Source organism: Venturia canescens, chromosome 3, assembly GCF_019457755.1.
Source record: "Venturia canescens isolate UGA chromosome 3, ASM1945775v1, whole genome shotgun sequence".
NCBI classification, from domain to species: domain Eukaryota; kingdom Metazoa; phylum Arthropoda; class Insecta; order Hymenoptera; family Ichneumonidae; genus Venturia; species Venturia canescens.
This window is the reverse complement of record NC_057423.1, coordinates 26420170-26443232: the sequence shown is the minus strand read 5'-3', so window position 1 is coordinate 26443232 and position 23063 is coordinate 26420170. Positions and strand designations below refer to the sequence as shown.

At 33.7% G+C, this 23063-nt stretch overlaps 1 protein-coding gene across 1 annotated transcript in view; it reads right to left on the bottom strand.

The window, feature by feature from the left end:
* Nucleotides 1–15029, bottom strand: part of LOC122408579 (laccase-like) — an 885959-nt gene extending 870930 nt beyond the window's left edge. The window contains exon 1 of the mRNA XM_043415437.1: nt 14888–15029. Within this exon, the coding sequence (XP_043271372.1) occupies nt 14888–14945 (58 nt within the window). The 5' untranslated portion in view covers nt 14946–15029. The remainder of the gene's footprint in view (nt 1–14887) is intronic.
* Nucleotides 15030–23063: the final 8034 nt, after the last annotated feature.

Sequence of the window (23063 nt, the reverse complement as noted above, 5' to 3'; positions counted from 1 at the left end):
CACCTCCTTAGCTTACAGTGTATTGTCATACCAATTTCTATTTGTTCTCCAGACAATACGAGAGATATTCGTATTTCTATTTTTTTATATTAATTTCAACAAGATAATTTGAAATATTTATAACAAAAAGCCTTCATGATTGCTTGTTCATACACCCAAGTTTTGAAAAATCTTTGGGCCATGTAAATGCATAGATATATTCATTTGAGTTGTTACATGATAAATTTGGAAATTTATTTCAATAAGTCATTGGGTGCTTAATTTTCATGATATCAAAATTTGTATCTTCGAAATGCAATGAACACCTCTAAAGTTCGACAAAGTGATGAAGCGACATGTATATTGAATATTTCCAGACCATGTTTGCGATTGGCATTGTGGGTTGAAAAATTAATGTCTGAAAGTCTACACCTGATCATTTTTGGATGTGATCAAATATTTTGTCTGCGGATAACCATGGAGACATAAAAAATTACAGCATTTTGCTTGCTTCAAAATGCATCGTATCTGTCACTTTTTTTTGAATGTGTCATAATGAGTTTCAAAAATGTGGTTCATGTAATTTTGAAGTGTTTTTCCCTATAGCACCAAAGTCTGTATAACTGGTACGTAGCAAGTACCTATGAACTTTGATATTTCTGTGAAATAGCAGGTATGCCAATCTTTTAACTTTTTGGTTCCGACTGGAATATATTAACGAAGATATTCATTACTAAAGTCTTCACCTACTTATTTCTGAATAGATCTGAAATTACTGTCTTCAGAAACTAATGCACAGATACATGAAACAATTTTGATTTCTGTTCTCTTTCAATTGCGCTGTCTTTTTTCTTTTTAACTATGGCTCTGCTCTTTCCGATCCTTGTTTTGACTCCATCGGTTTACAGCGGATCGATGCATATTATTAATTGGTTGCCTAATATGTGTCCTATGATTTTCTACTATTTCTTCATGCTGATTGTGGTAACGTGATTCAAGAGGTTTCCAATTATGATCATCAATCGCACATTTTGTACAACAGATTCTCAAAACAGTTTCTGGTCTTGATATAAGTGTAGTTATTCTTTTTCCACCTGTTCTGTCGAGTAATAAATTTTGAAACTTGTTCCAAAAAGTCTTTGGATGCTTTTTTTGCTGATAATATGAAAAGTTGAATCTTCGGAATGCGGTAGGCAAACACAAATATTGACAACAATACTTATGAAATGACGTGTATGTTGAGTATTCCTATTCTGCAAACTGCAAATGTGGAATTATTGGTGATAAACATTCATTACGATAAGTGTACAGTTGCTCAGTTTTCGATGCGATTAAGTATAATACCTGCCAACATCATGGAAACCTACAGAATTTCTGAATCTTATGTGCGCTATGTCATTTTAATGTAACATCATGACTTCTAACAACTTTCCACTCTAATACTATAGTTTTGGATCATTGAAATACAGCAAAAATCTGCAAACTATAAAATTTTTATACTGTGCCATTCATTTAATTTTTTGACTCGCACCGTAACATAAATATGAAGTGAAAAATTCATTACAAAAGTCTTCAGTTGCTCATTTATGGATGGATTTGAAATTGCTGTCTTCCAAACTCATTGCGCAGATACATTGAATTGCAGCAGATACCTGCGAATTTGGAAATTTCTGTGGATAGGTATATGTGCTAATAAGTATCACCCCCTATCTTTATGGTAATATGTAATGGAACTTTGTTCAGCAAGTTTTAAAGTATTTCTTTTCAAATAGTATTAAAGTTTATATTACTGCGGTATGGAGCAAATACCTTCAAACTTTGATATTTTTGTGTCGCAGCATGTGTGCCAATTATTTAAATTTTTTACTCCAACCGTAACATGTAATTTCACAAATTCATCACAAAAGTTTTCAGCTTTACTAATTATCTTAATTTTCCTTTTTCTAAATTCTATGCTAAATTTCTGAATTTCCTAATTTATTTCTAAATTATCCTGAAATGAAATTGTTTTCCTGCACTAGCAATGCAGGTACCTTAAACGTCTTTGAATTCCGTTGCTCTGTTGAATCAAGTACGCTCAGTTTTTTTTACTTCTTTGAATTCTGACATAATAAATGTTTCCGGGTGCCTTTTTTCTGCAACTATCAAACTGTAGATAATTGGATCTCCGCGGCCACTTGCAAACTTTGGAAATATATTTCATCGGGGGCATGTTTTGGATGACACGAAAATGTCTAGATTCAGAATGCAAAAACGACATTTAAAAATGGCCAATTCTGTTGTATTCGTTGTGTCTTGAATTTGACCTATCTTTTCTCTTTTACTTTCTTTTCACTAACGTTATAAGCCGGAAATCATATCTCAGCCCGCAACACGCATTGCTACATGCTCTTGAGTTTCCAATGGACAAAACATATTAGAAGACAAGGAGAAAAATCACCAAAGTCCAAGAACAAACCTCTATCGAAATATTTCCAGTACAATTTTGACGAAATTTAGGTCTTTTTTCGTGGAAATCAACGTTATAAGCCGAAAATCATATCACGACCTACAACCTGCTTTTCACCGTGCTCTTTGGTTCCTAATTGACAAAACATATTAGAGTACAAGGAAAAAAATCGCCAAAGTCCAAGGAGAGACCTGTGACGAAATATTTTCAGTACAATTTGGATGAAAAATATGTCTTTTTTCGTAGAAACTAACGTTATAAGCCGAAAATCATATCTCGGCCTCCAACCCGCTTTCCATCGTGCTCCTTGGTTCCTAATTGACAAAACATATTAAGGTACAAGGAAAAAAATCGCCAAAGTCCAAGAACAAACCTGTGACGAAATATTTCCAGTTCAATTTTTACGAAAAATAGGTCTTTTTTCGTGGAAACCAACGTTATAAGCTGAAAATCATACCCCGGCCTCCAACCCGCTTTCGACCGTGCTCTTGTGTTCCTGATTGACAAAACATATTAGAGTACAAGGAAAAAAATCGCCAAAGTCCGAGGACAGACCTGTGACGAAATATGTCCAGTACAATTTTGACGAAAAATAGGTCTTTTTTCGTGAAAACCAACGTTATAAGACGAAAATCATAAATAATTCATAGAAATTTAAACTAAAACCCTATAATCAACTGAACATAAATAATGCAATTTTGAGAAAAAAGACGTGATATCAAACCATAAACTTCCCCTAGGAAAAAAAAGGTTGGGACAAGTACATTGATGATCCCTCGTTTGCTGATAATTCCATCCATGAAAAAAACTTTAAAACAAAATTTTTATAAAAAATGGGCAAAAAAATTATTTTATAAAAAAAAACAGAACAATTCGAAAAAAATTTCACAAATCTTGAAAAAGCATTATCTTTAAAAAAAAACTGAACTGTATCTATTTTTTAAAGTGTTAAAAGAATCAAATAACAAGTAAAAAATAAAAACCGAAAAATCGCGCTTGAAATCATTTTGGAAACCGATGCCTCATTCTTCTTATTTGATTCGAAGGGCTAAATCAATTAAAAAAAAATCCATCTAATTTACGTGCAGCATTAAAATTTATTATATCAATTCGAGGCCAAGTATTTTCTAATAAATTGAAAAAAGTTACCATTTGAGTTACGTGCAGCACTAAAATTTATGATATCAATCGAAGGACAAGTAATTTATGAGTAACTCCAAATTTCAACATTATGGAACTGTTTTAAGAAGCTTTCAAATCCAAAAAAATCACATGCAAGCTAGTCATTTCTTACTCTATGGTGGCAGAGACAATCGATTTTTTTCAGACTTTCAGGAGCTACTGATATTATTCACAATATTCGACGTCGATTAGATCGATAGAAATTATGTTTAAATATGAGTTAAAAGTACTTGTCCGGCCCATCACTTTTCATTTAAATCAAATAAAAATCAATCATAAAAAAACGAAACTGTACGGGAGAATGCGGTTAAAAATTTATTGAAATGCGATTTAGGTTAGTTATGCCGAATGAAATTCGTTCGCTGGAAGAAGTGAGAAGTAAAAACTGCCGTCATAGCAATACAAACTGGGGAGTTATTTTGGAAGCTTCAACATATTTAATGTGCAAAATGTTTTTTATTTATCGATGCACAATAACATCTTTTGTATATTACAGGACAATTTGTTTCCATTCTTATTAAATTAGTGCAATTAAGAAAAAATTACTTGAAGATAATTCTCTAAATTCCCTCTGCATGAATATTTGTGCTCCAACAGTTCTAAAAAAGCCCTGATTTTTATTTAAATATAATAAGTTTAATGGAAAGTGATGGGCCGGACAAGTACTTTTAACTCATATTTAAACATAATTTCTATCGATCCAATCGACGTCGAATATTGTGAATAATATAAGTAGCTCCTGAAAGTCTGAAAAGAATCGATTGTCTCTGCCACCATAGAGTAAGAAATGACTAGCTTGCATGTGATTTTTTTGGATTTAAAAGCTTCTTAAAACAATTCCATAATGTTGAAATTTGGAGTTACTCATAAATTACTTGTCCTTCGATTGATATCATAAATTTTAGTGCTGCACGTAACTCAAATGGTAACTTTTTTCAATTTATTAGAAAATACTTGGCCTCGAATTGATATAATAAATTTTAATGCTGCACGTAAATTAGATGGATTTTTTTTTAATTGATTTAGCCCTTCGAATCGAATAAGAAGAATGAGGCATCGGTTTCCAAAATGATTTCAAGCGCGATTTTTCGGTTTTTAATTTTTACTTGTTATTTGATTCTTTTAACACTTTAAAAAATAGATACAGTTCAGTTTTTTTTAAAGATAATGCTTTTTCAAGATTTGTGAAATTTTTTTCGAATTGTTCTGTTTTTTTTTTTTATAAAATAATTTTTTTGCCCATTTTTTATAAATTTGATTCTTTCGACACTTTGAAAAATCGATACAGGTTAGTTGGTTTTTAAAGATAATGTTTTTTCAAGATTTGTGAAACTTTTTTTCGAATTGTTATGAATTTTTTTATAAAATAATTTTTCTGGCATTTTTTTTAAGTTTGTTTTATGGATGGAATTATCAGCAAACGAGGGACCATCAATGTACTTGTCCCAACCTTTTTTTTCCTAGGGGATGTTTATGGTTCGATATCACGTCTTTTTTCTCAAAAGTTTCTTATTTATGTTCAGTTGACTATAGGATTTTAGTTTAAATTTCTATGAATTATTTATGATTTTCGTCTTATAACGTTGGTTTTCACGAAAAAAGACCTATTTTTCGTAAAAATTGCACTGGAAATATTTCGTCACAGGTCTATCCTTGGACTTTGGCGATTTTTTTCCTTGTACTCTAATATGCTTTGTCAATTAGGAACCAAAGAGCACGGTGGAAAGCGGGTTGGAAGCCGAGATATGATTTTCGGCTTATAACGTTAGAAAAATGAAAGGAAAAGAGGAAAGATAGATCAAGATTCAAGTCACAACAAATCCTACAGAATTGGCCATTTTTAAATGTCGTTTTTGCATTTCGAATCTAGACATTTTCGTGTCATCCAAAACGTGCCCCCGATGAAATATATTTCCAAAGTTTGCAAGTGGCCGCTGAGATCCTTTTATCTACAGTTTGATAGCAGAAAAAAGGCACCCGAAAACATTTATTATGTCAGAACTCAAAGAAGCCAAAAAACTGAGCGTACTTAATTCAACAGAGCAACGGAATTCAAAGACGTTTAAGGTACCTGCATTGGTTTTAGAGAAAAAAAATTTCAGGCGAATATAAAAATGCATTTTGAAATTTAAAAACTCAGAATAGTATAGAAAAAGAAAAATTTCGGAATTTAGAAAAGCTGAAGACGTTCGTGATGAGTTTTTGAGATTACATGTTACGATTGGAGTAAAAAATTCAAATGTTTGGCACACATGCTGCGACACAAAAATATGAAAGTTTAAAGGTATTCGCTCCATACCGCAGTAATACAAACTTCAACACTATTTGGAAAAAAATACTTTAAAACTCGCTGAACAAAGTTCCATTACATATTATTACCATAATCAAAGATAGGGGGTGATACTAGCACATATACTTATCCACAGAAATTTCAAAGTTCGCTGGTATCTGCTGCGATTCAATGTATATGCGCAATTAGTTTGGAAGACAGTAATTTCAAACCCATCCATAAATGATCAACTGAAGACTTTTGTAATGAATTTTTCATTTCATATTTATGTTACAGTAAGAGTCAAAAAGTAAAATGAATGGCACGGTAAATAAATTTTATAGTTTGCAGATTTTTGCTGTATTTCAGTGATCCAAATATATAGTATTATAGTGAAAGGGTGTTAGAAGTCATGATGTTACATTAAAATGACATAGCGCACATAACATTTAGAAATTCTGTAGGTTTCCATGATGTTGGCAGGCATTATACTCAATCGCATCCAAAACTGAGCAACTGTAGACTTATCGTAATGAATGTTTTCACCAATAATTCCACATTTGTAGTTTGCAGAATAGGAATACTCATCATACACATCATTTCATTAGTATTGTTGTCAAAATTTATGTTTGCCTACCGCATTCCGAAGATACATCTTCTCATATTATCAACAAAAAAAGCATCCAAAGACTTTTTAAAAAAAGTTTCAAAATTTATTATCCGTCAGACCAGGTGGAAAAAGAATAACTACATTTATATCAAGACCAGAAACTGTTTTGAGAATCTGATGTACAAAATGTGCGATTGATGATCATAGTTGGAAACCTCTTGAATCACTTTACCACAATCAGCATGAAGAAATAGTAGAAAATCATAGGACACATATTAGGCAACCAATTAATAATATGGATCCATCCGCTGCCAATCGATGGAGTCAAAAAAAGGATCGGAAAAAGCAGAGCCAAACTCAATAGGAAGCAAAATATAGGAATATTCAAAAATAATGATGACACAAGAAATAAATTAGAATACATTTATTCGTTTGGAGTTTCTCACATTATACACTAACAGTTGAGTGTGTTTTTGCTTTATTAATTATCAACCATAATATTTCAGATCGGAAAAAGAAAATTTGACGTTATAGGTTAACGAATATTTGTCCTTACAACTTCCAGACCTATTTTTGATAAACTGATTTGCCTTATATATATTATTCACTAACTATGCGAACGTTTGTTACATTTGTCCCGCACTTCGTAACGTCAAACTCCGGCCGGTTCGTTACCACACAGCTGTGAAAGGGAACTCGTATATATAACCTACATTATTAGGCCTGCTACACACGGTCAATAATATTGCGCAATATAGGTGATTGCACAATATTATTGAACGTGTAGATGTAGTATTGAAACATTGCGCAATCATTGAACAGAAGTTTGAGCTATCTTAAATTTATGGCGCACTACACACCATACAAACTTATTGTGCAATATTACTGTACAATATTATTGACCGTGTGCAGCGGGCCTAACAGACGATAACAGACGGTATACAAGAAAATATTGAGGACTATCAGAAATTCTTTCATCGGCGATTCGTCGAGACGGATAGATTCTCACCGGTGATTTGTTGTGATGGGCATCAAGAGGCCCTTGTATGTATCGGTCTAAACCCATATACAGATGCATCAACTCCGTAAATGTGTTGGTACTTTTGCATAATCTTGAGCCCGTGCAAAGTTTTTTCTCAGTAATTACGCCACCGATCATGCTGATTTTGGGCTTAATCGAAAGAGAATTTATTAATTGGCTCAAACTTCAATATTCAAGTTGCGAAATGACTCCTGAGTTTCATTATTCTACAAAATAACATGTCGATTTTACCCCCACTACCACGAATCGTTTTATTCAGAGATAATATAGTCTCGGCGAGAGCCCGGGGCCAGCAAACGACTGGGCTGTCAATGTATTTGTCCCGAGACTCTACCGAGTCTCTTGATATTATGCGTTCAGGGAGCTAAGCGCGGTCGGTCAGCTGGAGTGAGCCGAGATCGGTTAGCCAATCAGAATGCGTCGAGGCAACAACTCTACTAACACTAACTACCTTGCATAATCTTGAGCCTGTGCAAAGTTTTTTCTCAACAATTACGCTACTGATCGTGTTGGTTTCGGGCTCATTTGAAAGGGATTTTGAACATTAGTCTTTAAACCAATTTTTGCTTCACAAAACATCTTCTGAGCTTTGTAATTTTCAGAAAATGACATGCCAGTTTTACCCCCACCACCGCGAATCGTTTTATTTAGAGAAAGTATACTCGGCGAGAGTCTCAGGCCAGCAGACGATAGGGCTGTCAATGTACTTGTCCCGAGACTCTACCGAGTCTCTTGATCTTTTTTTCATGATTTGTCAAATTCTTTTTTATTGTTTTGTTGAAATTGTTTACAGTTGGTTTCATAATTTTCTTTACGTACCATTATGTTTTGAATTTTTTCATTCGTCATCCAATGTACTTGTCACTTTTGAATTTATTTGACAACATTTTATTCCTTTAAACTAAAGTAGTAATGAATTGCTCATTTGAGGCACGTTTCGAGAGAATATACGGAACAATTTCTTATAAATCATCATGCATTAGTTTTTCGGACTACATGAGTTATACATAGGGTTTCACTGACATTGCTGTCGAGGTGACATAAAACATAAATGTAATTGTTTCTAATAGCTCATAGACACACAGAAAATATCATACTTTCACTACGGGTGATAGCATAAAATGTTTGGCGAACAATCAATAATTTTTGGAAATTCCTTCAGATTTTTGAAAAGGGGCTTTCAGATTATTTTTCAAAAGTGCCTGTTCAGAAAAATATAAAAAAACGTGGGGGTGTATTTTAGACTTCATATAATGATATAAAAAAAAATAACCAAATTGACGAGACTCAGGAAAAAAATTTTCCGGTCACACATATGGAACCTAGGGAAAAAAAGGTTGGGACAAGTACATTGATGGTCTCTTGTTTCTAGATGACATAGAAAAAAGACTCAGAACCAGGAAAAAAATTCTATAGAAATAATAAACGAAAAATTGAAAAGTTCAAAAAAATTCAACAAAAATAAAAAATAATCGAAAAAATTCTGTAAAGAAAAATAAAAAATTTTCAAAAAATTCATAAATATTGGACAAATGGAAAAATGTACTATCCAAGTTACATGCAGTATAAAAATGTATGATATCAATTGGAGGCCAAGTTTTTATTGATAATTTGGAATATTTATCCAACAAATCGGAAACTTTAATTGAAATTTATGATAATTATTTTCAAGAAAAAAGTTAATGAAAAAAAGTCATAACGGAAGTTACGTGCAGTACTAAAATGTATTATATCAATTCGAGGTCAAGTATTTATCAGTTATTCGAAATATAATCTCCGGCGACAAATGAGCGTTGAGAATCCTTGTCGGGCTCACAACGTTTTATCAAAATTACTAAAAAGTGAATGAAAATAAAATCATTAAAAATTCACATGAAAATCAGTCGTTACTTCAATAAGGTACACACTTTAAAGAATCGATTCCCCTCCGACTTTCACGATCTCCTGGTATTATTCACAACATTCAACTTCGATTGGATCGGTACAAATTATGTTCAAATACGTCTTAAACGTACTTGTCCGGCCCATCACTTTTTATTCAAATTGCTCATTCGAAAACAAATCAGGACTGTTCTATAATGACAAATATAATAAAATGGATAGAAATAAAAATAATATCTCCAAGTAATTTGAACTTGATTGTTCGCAAGTTCGTATAGCAATATCCACTTCTCATTTTCTTCAGTGAACACATACCATTCGGTAAGAACCAATGAAAATGAGAAATAATCAGGCACATTACTAGAAATTTTCGAACCTACTCAGCCATGAAATGTTTTTTTTTCTATAGTCACGTACACATTTTGATAAATATCACTAGTCGAGTACGACACGTGGATTCCTGGAATTTGGAGAAAAATGATTTTGTTGTGAATTATGACTCCATACAATATAAATAGATTAATCAACTTCATCTTTCATTTTCGTTTCATTTTGACAAGAGTGATTCGAAGGAAAATTATTTTCTCGGGAATTACTGTTCCTTAATATTAACACATGCATTAACTTCGTTTTTGATTTGTTTTCGAATGAGCAATTTGAATAAAAAGTGATGGGCCGGACAAGTACGTTTAAGACGTATTTGAACATAATTTGTACCGATCCAATCGAAGTTGAATGTTGTGAATAATACCAGGAGATCGTGAAAGTCGGAGGGGAATCGATTCTTTAAAGTGTGTACCTTATTGAAGTAACGACTGATTTTCATGTGAATTTTTAATGATTTTATTTTCATTCACTTTTTAGTAATTTTGATAAAACGTTGTGAGCCCGACAAGGATTCTCAACGCTCATTTGTCGCCGGAGATTATATTTCGAATAACTGATAAATACTTGACCTCGAATTGATATAATACATTTTAGTACTGCACGTAACTTCCGTTATGACTTTTTTTCATTAACTTTTTTCTTGAAAATAATTATCATAAATTTCAATTAAAGTTTCCGATTTGTTGGATAAATATTCCAAATTATCAATAAAAACTTGGCCTCCAATTGATATCATACATTTTTATACTGCATGTAACTTGGATAGTACATTTTTCCATTTGTCCAATATTTATGAATTTTTTGAAAATTTTTTATTTTTCTTTACAGAATTTTTTCGATTATTTTTTATTTTTGTTGAATTTTTTTGAACTTTTCAATTTTTCGTTTATTATTTCTATAGAATTTTTTTCCTGGTTCTGAGTCTTTTTTCTATGTCATCTAGAAACAAGAGACCATCAATGTACTTGTCCCAACCTTTTTTTCCCTAGGGGAAGTTTACGGTTTGATATCAAGCCTTTTTTCTCAAAAGTTCCTCATTTATGTTATGACGGTTATAGGATTTTAGTATAAATTTCTATGAATTATTTGCTTAGTATATTTTTATAGATTCCATTCTCATACGAACAGTTTTTATGGGATAATCTTTTTCATGAAATTATCAGCAAATAAGGGACCATAAATGTACTTTTCCCAATCTTATTTTCCCTCGGTATGATGTTTGGCTTATAAAGTTGGTTTCCACCATAAAAGACCAATTTTTCGTAAAAATTGTAGTGAAGATATTTCGTCACAAGACTGCCCTTGAACTTTGGCGATTTTTTTCCGTATACTCTAATATGTTATGCCTATTAGGAACTCAACAGCATGGAGGAATCCGGGATGATAGGCCCGAGAAATGAATTTCGGTTTATAATGTTGGTTTCCACGTAAAAGACCAATTTTTCTTCAAAATTGTACTGAAAATATTTCGGCACTGGTTTGGTCTTGGACTTTGGTGATTTTTCTCCTTGTCTTCTAATATGTTTTGTCTATTGGGAACCCAAGAGCATGAAGAAATGCGTGTTGTGGGCCGTAATATGATTTTCGGCTTATAACGTTGGTTTCCACGAAATAAGATCTATTTTTCGTCAAAATTGTACTGGAAATATTTCGTCACCGGTCTGTCCTTGGCCTTTGCCGATTTTTTCCAAGTCTTCATACCAAGAAACAACTGACGTAAAGATTTCCTTAATAGAACAGATTTCATTTATCCCTTTTCTTCAAAATTCAAATGAAAGATAGATCAAATTCAAGACACGAAAAATCCAACAGATTTGCCCACTTTGAATGTCGCTTTTGCATTCTGAATCTAGAGATTTCATTTCATCCAAAACGTGCCCCCAATGAAATATATTTCCAAAGTTTGCAAGTGGCCGCTGAGATCCAATTATCCACAGTTTGATAGTTGCTGAAAAAAAGTACCTGAAAACTTCTAACATTTATTATGCCAGAACTCAAAGCAGCAAAAAAAACTAAGCGAACTTAATTCAACAGAGCAACAGAATTCAAAGACGTTTAAGGTACCTGCATTGGTTTTGGAGGAAAACCATTTCAGGACAATTCAGAAATGAATTTAGAAATTCGAAAACTCACAATGGAGTAGAAAAAGGAAAATTGAAGTATTTAGAAAAGCGGAAGACTTTTGTGATAAATTTTCTAGATTACATGATACGGTTGGAGTAAATGATTTGAATGATTGGCACACATGCTGCAACACAGAAATATCAAAGTTTGGAAGTATTCGCTGTATATCAGTCATACAAACTTCAATACTATTTAAAAAGGAACACTTAAAACCTTGCCGAACCAAGTTCCATTACATATTACTATAATCAAAGATAAGAGGTGATCCGTCGCATATATATTTATCCACAGAAATTTCAGAGTCAATGTATCTGCGCGATGAGCTTCGAAGACAGCAATTTCAAATCTATCCATAAATGAGCAACTGAAGACTTTTATAATCAATTTTTTACTTCATATATATGTTACAGTTAGAGTCAAAATGTAAAATGAATGGCACAGTATTTAAATTGTATAGTTTGCAGATTTTTGCAGTATGTCAATGATCCGAATTTACAGCATTATAATGAAAAGTTGTCAAAAGTCATGATGTTACATTAAAATGACATAGCGCACATTGCATTCAGCAATTCTGTAAGTTCCTGGGGATGTTGATTGGCATTATATTTGATCGCATCCAAAACTGAGCAACAGTAGACTTATTCGAATGAATTTTTTTTATAATAATTCCATATTTGTAGTTTGCAAAGTGGAAATACTCAACATACATGTCATTCCATAAGTTTTGTTATCAAAATTTGTGTTTGCATACAGCATTCCCAAGATACGACTTTTCATATCATCAGCAAAATAAGCATCCAAAGACTTTTTGGAAGAAGTTTCAAAATTTATTACTCGACAGACCAGGTGGAAAAAGTATAACAACACTTATATCAACACCAGAAACTGTTTTAAGAATCTGATATATAAAATGTGCGATTGATGATCATAGTCGGAAACCACTTGAATCATGTTACCACAATCAGCATGAAGAAATAGTAGAAAATTATAGGACACATATTAGGCAACCATTTAATACTATGTATCGATCCGCTGCAAACCGATGGAGTCAAAACAAGGATCGGAAAGAGCAGAGCCAAACTCAATAGGAAGCAAAATGTGGGAATATTCAAAAATACCGATGACACAAGAAATAAATTAGAAAACATTTATTCGATTGGAGTTTCTTACATTATATATATACTAACAGTTCCGTGTGTTCTTGTTTTATTAATTATCAACCATAATATTTCAGATCGCAAAAAGAAAATTTGACGTTATAGGTTGACGAACATTTTTTCTTACAACTTCCAGACCTATTTTGATAAACTGATTTGCCTTATTTATATTATTCACTAACTATGCGAACGTTTGCTACATTTGTCCCACACTTCGTAACGTCAAACCCCGGCCGGTTCGTTACCACACAGCTATCAAAGGGAACTCGTATATATGACTTACATTATTACACATGATATGTAATCACGCAACTGATGATATATTTACACTGGACAATATTCCGCGAACTCTGGTTTAATTGAAAGATTATCTCAGTTGACACTTATTCCCAATCGAACGAAATAATGAAATCTTGAAAAGTTTCGTTGACATATATATGAATCGCGCATTTTTTTATATGTTTTATTTGCACACACAGATCACAGTCTACATTTACGCGGCCGCTTTTATACCGGTTTAGTATACCACAAGTTTTAACAAAATATACATTAACCAATTTTCACTAACCATTTTCATTTATTAATTAGAGTCCGCACACAACAGCACTTTGGGGATCATAACCTCACCTGTCAAAATGACGTTCAGTATGAAAACAAGTCTCGGGTGGTTTCGGATGTGCGTATCGATGTATTGATATCTTATAACCTATATTCACAAATGATATAAATGATAAACTTATTTTCAATCAAACGAATTAATGAAATCTTAAAAAGTTTCGTCGACATGCACCGCGTATTTTTTTTTTTTATTCTTTTTCACACACCAGACTACATTTACGCGACTGCTTTTATACCGGTTTAGTTTAGCATTCCACAGGTTTTAGTACTATGCACTTGGTTAGATGACGAAAGTTTTTTTTTATATATTCCACACGCATTCCATAATGACAAAACTCCGTTTGTTTATACGATGATCGAAAACTGACACATGGTTTATATATATATATAATATTTACGGAGTCTGAGCGCGGTCGGGGTAAGACTCAAAAGTTAGAAGGCCTAAAATGGCGAACAGGCATTCTGTATAACGCATATATAGATATACAGAATGCCTGTTCGCTATTTTAGGCCTTCTAACACTTGAGCCTCACCCGCGGTCGGCCTAGCAGCTGGAGGAGCCGACATCGTTGAGCCAATCAGAATGCGTAGAGGCAACAACTCTACTACCACTAACTACGTCAAAACGCGTATACGTATACGTCGAACTCGTGATGTGTCAGTAACTTTTGCATAATCTTGAGCCCGTGCAAAGTTTTTTCTCAGCAATTACGCCACCGATCGTGTTGATTTTGGGCGCAATCGAAAGAGAATTTCTTAATTAGCTGAAAGTTCAATTTTTAAAGCCTCAGATGACTCATAACTTCGGTAATTCAAAAAAATCACTTGCCAATTTTACCCCCACCACGGCGAATCGTTTTATTCAGAGAAAGTATACTCGGCAAGAGCCTCGGGCCAGCAGACGACAGGGCTGTCAATGTACTTGTCCCGAGACTCTACCGAGTCTCTTGATATTTTTTATCCAGAATATTTTTGAACGGGATATTGTCTACCAGGTTATTTTTTGTCAGTCGTTATTGGTGGGACATATTGGCCTAGAGCTGCAAAATGTTCTATTGAACGGTTCAAAGATAGTTAAAATAACAATTGTATCATTACTTTTGATGCACCTAGATTTCCAGGACAACGCAAAAGATCATTTGATTTGATCTCATCAAGGACGTAAAAAAAAATATGTGTCATTACGTACCGTATATACCAAACAGGAAAATTAGTGAAATTGAAACACTAATGGAGACCAACTTCATCGTGAATTGGATGTCATCGATTTAAAAAGAAAGCTCGTTTACTCGTAAAATGAACCGCGTTTGATCGAAGCTCTTTTCACTTTTATTCTCGTATCTCAACTTCCACGGTTTATACTGACAATTTTTTTTTTATCTCGTAACAAATATTAGATTTTATCGACTTGTGACGTACCGATTCCGGTCGTTTATCGTTTGCATCACTGGACAAATAAGTGAGTAAGTAAATGTACTAGTCACGAAAAATTCTTATCTGTAATATGATTGATATTTATATCTATATCTTGAAATATTATCAAAGGTGTAATATTTTGATTGAAGATTCTGAGTAGCAAATTGAGACAATAAAATTTTCACGATGTGTTGTGTCGGTAGATACCGGCGCGAAAGAAAGAGTTACTGAAGATAAGTATTTAAGAGATATTACTACAAGTAAGTAATTAGTTTATTCAAGAAGTTCCGAATTCGAGTATTTTTTTTCTTCGAGACCAGTTATTACAAATTCTCGTCAAGAATTAGTGATTTTTGGATAGTCAGTAAGGTTATAGGATTTGGGGGTTTTCCCCCTTTCCCCTGACGACTCAGCGACCCTCTAATTGGAGAGTTGCCAACTTGGTGAGTCGTAAATGTTTAGAAAACGATCTCGTTTTTAGAGGGTTGTATAACCCCCGAACACTTCAGTTGAGGGTTGTCAACCCTTGCCTTAAAGATGGCCAAACTTTTTGTAAGCTCAATCTCAAATTATCGACCCACCGATTAAACAATTCTCAACTCTCTGCAAGCTTGCGCGGCGGTCAACAACAGGTAGACGATGAAAAATTTCAATGAAAAGTGATGAGCCGGGCCAGTACTTTTAATACATATTACATAACCTAGGGAAAAAAACGTTGGGACAAGTATATTGACAGTCCCTTGTTTTCTGAGCATGTCATGGAAAGTGTAAAAAAAATTCCATAAAAAAAATTATAAAACCAAGTATAAATAATTTCAACAGAACAATTCGAAAAAAGTTTCACACCGATGCCCCATTCTTTTTATCTTATTCTAAAAGCTAAATCAGTTGATAAAAAATTCCATCTAACAAGGAAACATAGGGGGGTCGACCCCTCCGATTTTGATCTAATTTATATATGTTGTAGTACATCGAAAACTAAGAGACACGTATTTTTTCTTATCGGCCCATAAACGGTTTAACGGGGTGAAAACAACCCCCGAAGATGGGCACCTCACGGGGTGGTTTCTCAGTTTTGCATATAAGCGCTTTATGGATTCGAATGAAACCAACGCTAAAATATTTATATTGATAAATCATCGAAAACACGCCCAAGACTTTTTAGGGGAAAGGGTTTTTAAGGGGTGAACAATCTCTAATTCGAAAATTTTATTCTGTACCATAAAAACTATTCTTCCGATTCGAACGGTACCAACTGCATTTTGTAGAGGTTGAAAAATTAGTCGATACGTGTTTCGGGGTTTTTCGGAAAAATTCGTTTTTAAGGGGGTAAATCACCTCTTTCGTCTTAATAACTTATATCATTATAAAAACATTTTTATTCTTAATTATATTGTTGTACGGTAGCACAACCACTTATATATATTATTGGAACGTGTTCAAACTCAAAAATACATATTCAACTACCATCATAATACGTTAATATAGTTTTCAGAATATTATTAGTTTTTATAGTCCGTGCAGTAATGGTATTCATCAAAAAAGTGTTGTAAGCAAAGTAATTTCTTACACCACGAACATCTTATTATTGCCAATTTCTCACAACCTTGAACATCACATTGAGGTCTCGATGACTGTCCGAAAGAAAATTTGACAGGGTTGACAAATTCTTCAGTTTTATCGCTTGTAAACCCCTTTTGTACCAAGCATATCGAAACAAATTTTGATACCTTGAAGAAGATAGCTGATTATGAGATAAAGATTGCAATTTGATTATATTATTTCTTAAAGGTAGTTTGAGATCATAATCGAGTAACAAGACAGCGTCTGAAAAATGTCGAACAAAATTCTTCCATATTCTGAATCCATATACATCGAGTGGTTGACTCCTTCCGGTTGTACCTTTTGGTATGATCATTGTTTTGATGCTTTTTCCAATCGGTGTAACCTGCCTGACTACTTGTGTGCAATGTCCACTCCATGAATCTATCAAAAGTACGCTTTTTGAACCGATGTTAGGGAAAAAGACCTTTTGCAGCCACATCTTAAATTGATCTGCAAAATTCAAGATAACGTTTGTTTTAATTTTTCTTTGCATATGTAGGATTGACAGATTTTGAAACAATGTTTTTTTCTTATAGCTGAAAATACAAAAGAAGGTAGGGTATACAAATACCTGAAGTGAATTTTCCTGACTTGAAGCAGTCAAAAAGATATTACTTGGTTTGAATAAGGTCGTCTCTATAATTGGTCCAAATGTTCCGGAAGGTTCTTTTAAAACAATGAAAAGTGGCGATAGTAATTTTCCCTCTGCAGATATTGTGGGCTGTATAGTGTAGCTGTGAGTTATCAAAGACACTGACTGCACAAGGCATTCGATTTGTTTTGTGCCTTTTACTGCCAATGTTCGTCCTGAATGCATTTCTAATTGAAACCCACTTTGGTCTGAATTGTATATGTTTTGTAAACCATATTGTTCAAGAAAAGATTTAATTTCATTAACGAAGTTATCTGCATCTCTTTGCAAATCTGCTCCTTCCTCTACAGTTTTTCGGGTTACAAATTTGTTAATTTTTAAAGATGTTATACGGTGAGCTTTCTTAAATTTCAACAACCACCAATCGGAAGCCTTGAACCGAACGTCTTCAAATCCCATCTCTTTTTGTGCTTGTAGGGCCCACCTCCGAAGATCCACATCATAAACAATTAAGCCGGCATCAACAGCACTCTTCATATTTTCCACTGTATATTGAGAAATGCGAGCTAGTTTTTCCATGTATGTTCCACCTTTGTTGAATTGATGAGCCCAACGTTTTAATTAACTTTTAGATGTCACTTTTTTGAATCGGTGTTTAACAGTGTCTACGCTTAAGTTCTTTTTCTTTCCGCTCCTCCAAAATTCAACAGCTCTTCTTTTATAATCATAGCTCAAATCTTCTTCATCGGCCGAACATGTATCGTATGGTGTTCCACGACTCTATTCCATTGCATTATCTTCTATAGGATTCGCCTCACACTCTTTATTAGGCTCTTGAAAATCTAAAGTATTTTCTTCAATTCAAGAGACTCGGTAGAGTCTCGGAACAAGTACATTAACAGCCCTGTCGTCTGCTGGCCCGAGACTCTCGCCGAGACTATACTTTCTCTGAATAAAACGATTCGCGGTGGTGGGGGTAAAATTGGCATGTGATTTTATTGAATTACGATGCTCAGGAGCCATTTAGCAACTTGAAAATTGAAGTTTAAGCCAATTGAGTAATTCTTTTTTGATTCCGCCCTAAATCAGCATGATAGGTGTTGTAATTGCTGAGAAAAAACTTTGCACGGGCTCAAGATTACGCAAAAGTTACCAACACATTCAAGAATTTATGCGTCTGTATTTATAAACACCATCAAAGGCCCTTTGATGCTCTCGAGTTTCTGATTCGTTGGATCTGACGACATCCATTTTTAGACGTTGTGATTGGTTGTTGAAATTAGTTGTTGATGATTGGAAATCTGACGTCAACTTCAGAACGTAGCACACGGCGCAGCACAGCTGGTAACAGCAGTCATAAATTCGACCGATATCAAGAGACTCGGTAGAGTCTCGGGACAAGTACATTGACAGCCCTGTCGTCTGCTGGCCCGAGGCTCTCGCCGAGACTATATTATCTCTGAATAAAACGATTCGCGGTGGTGGGGGTAAAACCGACATGTCATTTTCTTGAATTGCGAAGCTCAGGAGTTATGTCGCAATTTGAAAATTGAACTTTCAGCTAATTAAGAAATTCTCTTTCGATTGCGCCCAAAATCAGCATGATCGGTGGCGTAATTGCTGAGAAAAAACTTTGCACGGGCTCAAGATTATGCAAAAAGTACCAACACATTTACGCAGCTGACGTATCCGTATATGGGTTTAGACCGATACATACAAGGGCTTCTTGATGCCCATCATAACCAATCACCGGTGAGAATCTATCCGTCTCGACCAATCGCCGATGAGAAAGTTTCTGATAGTCCTCAATGTTTTCTTGTATACCGTCTGTTATCGTCTGTTATGTTATTATAAAGTGATTGCGATCGTAGCCCCGTCGCCCCGTGGATCAACGGTGCAAGATTTGCAAATTTCGTTTAAATAAATAAAACATTATTGGAAATAGCAGTGGATATAATCAATTTTATTTTTTTCATAAAAGAAGTTTCAATAAGTTTCGAGCCCAATTCACGACAATAATATCTATAATAAATAAAACCTCAAAAGTGGATTAATTGATCTCATACAGTGTACTGAAAGTGAGTAAAATTTAATGTTGAGAAGTGAAAAGGTGAATAATGTGTGTCGTGAAAATTAAGAATTATCTGTTCTACTTCGATATCGTAATATATACATAGATAGCAAATTTGCGAGATTTCGCGTCATGTTGACGTTTGAGGTTATGACCGCCGGAGTGCTGTTGCGTGCAGAGTGTAGAAAAATAAAAGTGGTTATTGAAAAGTGGAAGGAATCGATATTATTAATGACGCGACTAATTAGTGTTGAATAATAATAATAATAACAATGAGAAAAAAAAATTTCGTTCATTATAAGCTCTCAAACATTCTTTCCAAACAGAAATTCTATGTTGTGTAATTACATTAAAGAAAGATGTGGATGGTTGTGTGTAAACGAATTCAAATAAATTTTAAAAAACTTTGGTCAAGTAATTCAATGTATTGTTGTCATCATTTCTTTCATTTAGTTTGGCTGTGTTCACCGGTCCCTTTTTTCCACCTCCTTAGCTTACAGTGTATTGTCATACCAATTTCTATTTGTTCTCCAGACAATACGAGACATATTCGTATTTCAATTTTTTTATATTAATTTCAACAAGATAATTTGAAATATTTATAACAAAAAGCCTTCATGATTGCTTGTTCATACACCCAAGTTTTGAAAAATCTTTGGGCCATGTAAATGCATAGATATATTCACTTGAGTTGTTACATGATAAATTTGGAAATTTATTTCAATAAGTCATTGGGTGCTTAATTTTCATGATATCAAAATTTGTATCTTCGAAATGCAATGAACACCTCTAAAGTTCGACAAAGTGATGAAGCGACATGTATATTGAATATTTCCAGACCATGTTTGCGATTGCCATTGTGGGTTGAAAAATTCATGTCTGTAAGTCTACACCTGATCATTTTTGGATGTGATCAAATATTTTGTCCGCGGATAACCATGGAGACATACAAAATTACAGCATTTTGCTTGCTTCAACATGCATCGTATCTGTCATTTTTTTTTTGAATAGGTCATAATAAGTTTCAAAAATGTGGTTCATGTAATTTTTAGGTGTTTTTCCCTATAGCACCAAAGTCTGTATAACTGGTACGTAGCAAGTACCTATGAACTTTAATATTTCTGTGAAGTAGCAGGTATGCCAATCTTTTAACTTTTTGGTTCCGACTGGAATATATTAACGAAGATATTCATTACTAAAGTCTTCACCTACTTATTTCTGAATAGATCTGAAATTACTGTCTTCAGAAACTAATGCACAAATACATGAAACAATTTTGATTTGTGTTCTCTTTCAATTGCGCTGTCTTTTTTCTTTTTAACTATGGCTCTGCTCTTGCCGATACTTGTTTTGACTCCATCGGTTTGCAGCGGATAGATGCATATTATTAATTGGTTGTCTAATATGTGTGTCCTAGGATTTTCTACTATTTCTTCATGCTGATTGTGGTAACGTGATTCAAGAGGTTTCCAATTATGATCATCAATCGCACATTTTGTACAACAGATTCTCAAAACAGTTTCTGGTCTTGATATAAGTGTAGTTATTCTTTTTCCACCTGGTCTGTCGAGTAATAAATTTTGAAACTTGTTCCAAAAAGTCTTTGGATGCTTTTTTTGCTGATAATATGAAAAGTTGAATCTTCGGAATGCGGTAGGCAAACACAAATATTGACAACAATACTTATGAAATGACGTGTATGTTGAGTATTCCTATTCTGCAAACTGCAAATGTGGAATTATTGGTGAAAACATTCATTACGATAAGTGTACAGTTGCTCAGTTTTCGATGCGATTAAGTATAATACCTGCCAACATCATGGAAAACTACAGAATTTCTGAATGTTATGTGCGCTATGTCATTTCAATGTAACATCATGACTTCTAACAACTTTCCACTCTAATACTATAGATTTGGATCATTGAAATACAGCAAAAATCTGCAAACTATATAATTTATATACTGTGCCAATCATTTTATTTTTTGACTCGCACCGTAACATAAATATGAAGTGAAAAATTCATTACAAAAGTCTTCAGTTGCTCATTTATGGATGGATTTGAAATTGCTGTCTTCCAAACTCATTGCGCAGATACATTGAATTGCAGCAGATACCTGCGAATTTGGAAATTTCTGTGGATAAGTATATGTGCTAAGTATCACCCCCTATCTTTATGGTAATATGTAATGGAACTTTGTTCAGCAAGTTTTAAAGTATTTCTTTTCAAATAGTATTAAAGTTTGTATTACTGCGGTATGGAGCGAATACATTCAAACTTTGATATTTTTGTGTCGCAGCATGTGTGCCAATTATTTAAATTTTTTACTCGAACCGTAACATGTAATTTCAAAAATTCATCACAAAAGTTTTCAGCTTTACTAATTATCTTAATTTTCCTTTTTCTAAATTCTATGCTAAATTTCTGAATTTCCTAATTTATTTCTAAATTATCCTGAAATGAAATTGTTTTCCTGCACAAGCAATGCAGGTACCTTAAACGTCTTTGAATTCCGTTGCTCTGTTGAATCAAGTACGCTCAGTTTTTTTTACTTCTTTGAATTCTGACATAATAAATGTTTCCGGGTGCCTTTTTTCTGCAACTATCAAACTGTAGATAATTGGATCTCCGCGGCCACTTGCGAACTTTGGAAATATATTTCATCGGGGGCATATTTTGGATGACACGAAAATGTCTAGATTCAGAATGCAAAAACGACATTTAAAAATGGCCAATTCTGTTGTATTCGTTATGTCTTGAATTTGATCTATCTTTTCTCTTTTCCTTTCTTTTCACTAACGTTATAAGCCGGAAATCATATCTCAGCCCGCAACACGCATGGCTACATGCTCTTGAGTTTCCAATGGACAAAACATATTAGAAGACAAGGAGAAAAATCACCAAAGTCCAAGAACAAACCTCTATCGAAATATTTCCAGTACAATTTTGACGAAATTTAGGTCTTTTTTCGCGGAAACCAACGTTATAAGCCGAAAATTATATCACGACCTCCAACCCGCTTTCGACCGTGCTCTTGTGTTCCTGATTGACAAAGCATATTAGAGTACAAGGAAAAAAATCGCCAAAGTCCAAGAACAGACCTGTGACGAAATATTTCCAGTTCAATTTTTACGAAAAATAGGTCTTTTTTCGTGGAAACCTACGCTATAAGCCGAAATTCATATCCCGGCCTCCAACCCGCTTGCGGCCGTGCTCTTGGGTTCCTACTTGACAAAACATATTAGAGTACAAGGGAAAAAATCGCCGAAGTCCGAGGACAGACCTGTGACGAAATATGTCCAGTACAATTTTGACGAAAAATAGGTTTTTTTTCGTGAAAACCAACGTTATAAGACGAAAATCATAAATAATTCATAGAAATTTAAACTAAAATCCCATAGTCAACTGAACATAAATAAGGAACTTTTGAGAAAAAAGACGTGATATCAAACCATAAACTTCCCCTAGGAAAAAAAAGGTTGGGACAAGTACATTGATGGTCCCTTGTTTGCTTATAATTCCATCCATGAAAAAAACTTTAAAACAAAATTTTTATAAAAAATGGGCAAAAAAATTATTTTATAAAAAAAATACAGAACAATTCGCAAAAAATTTCAAAAATCTTGAAAAAGCATTATCTTTAAAAAAAACTAAACTGTATCTATTTTTTAAAGTGTTAAAA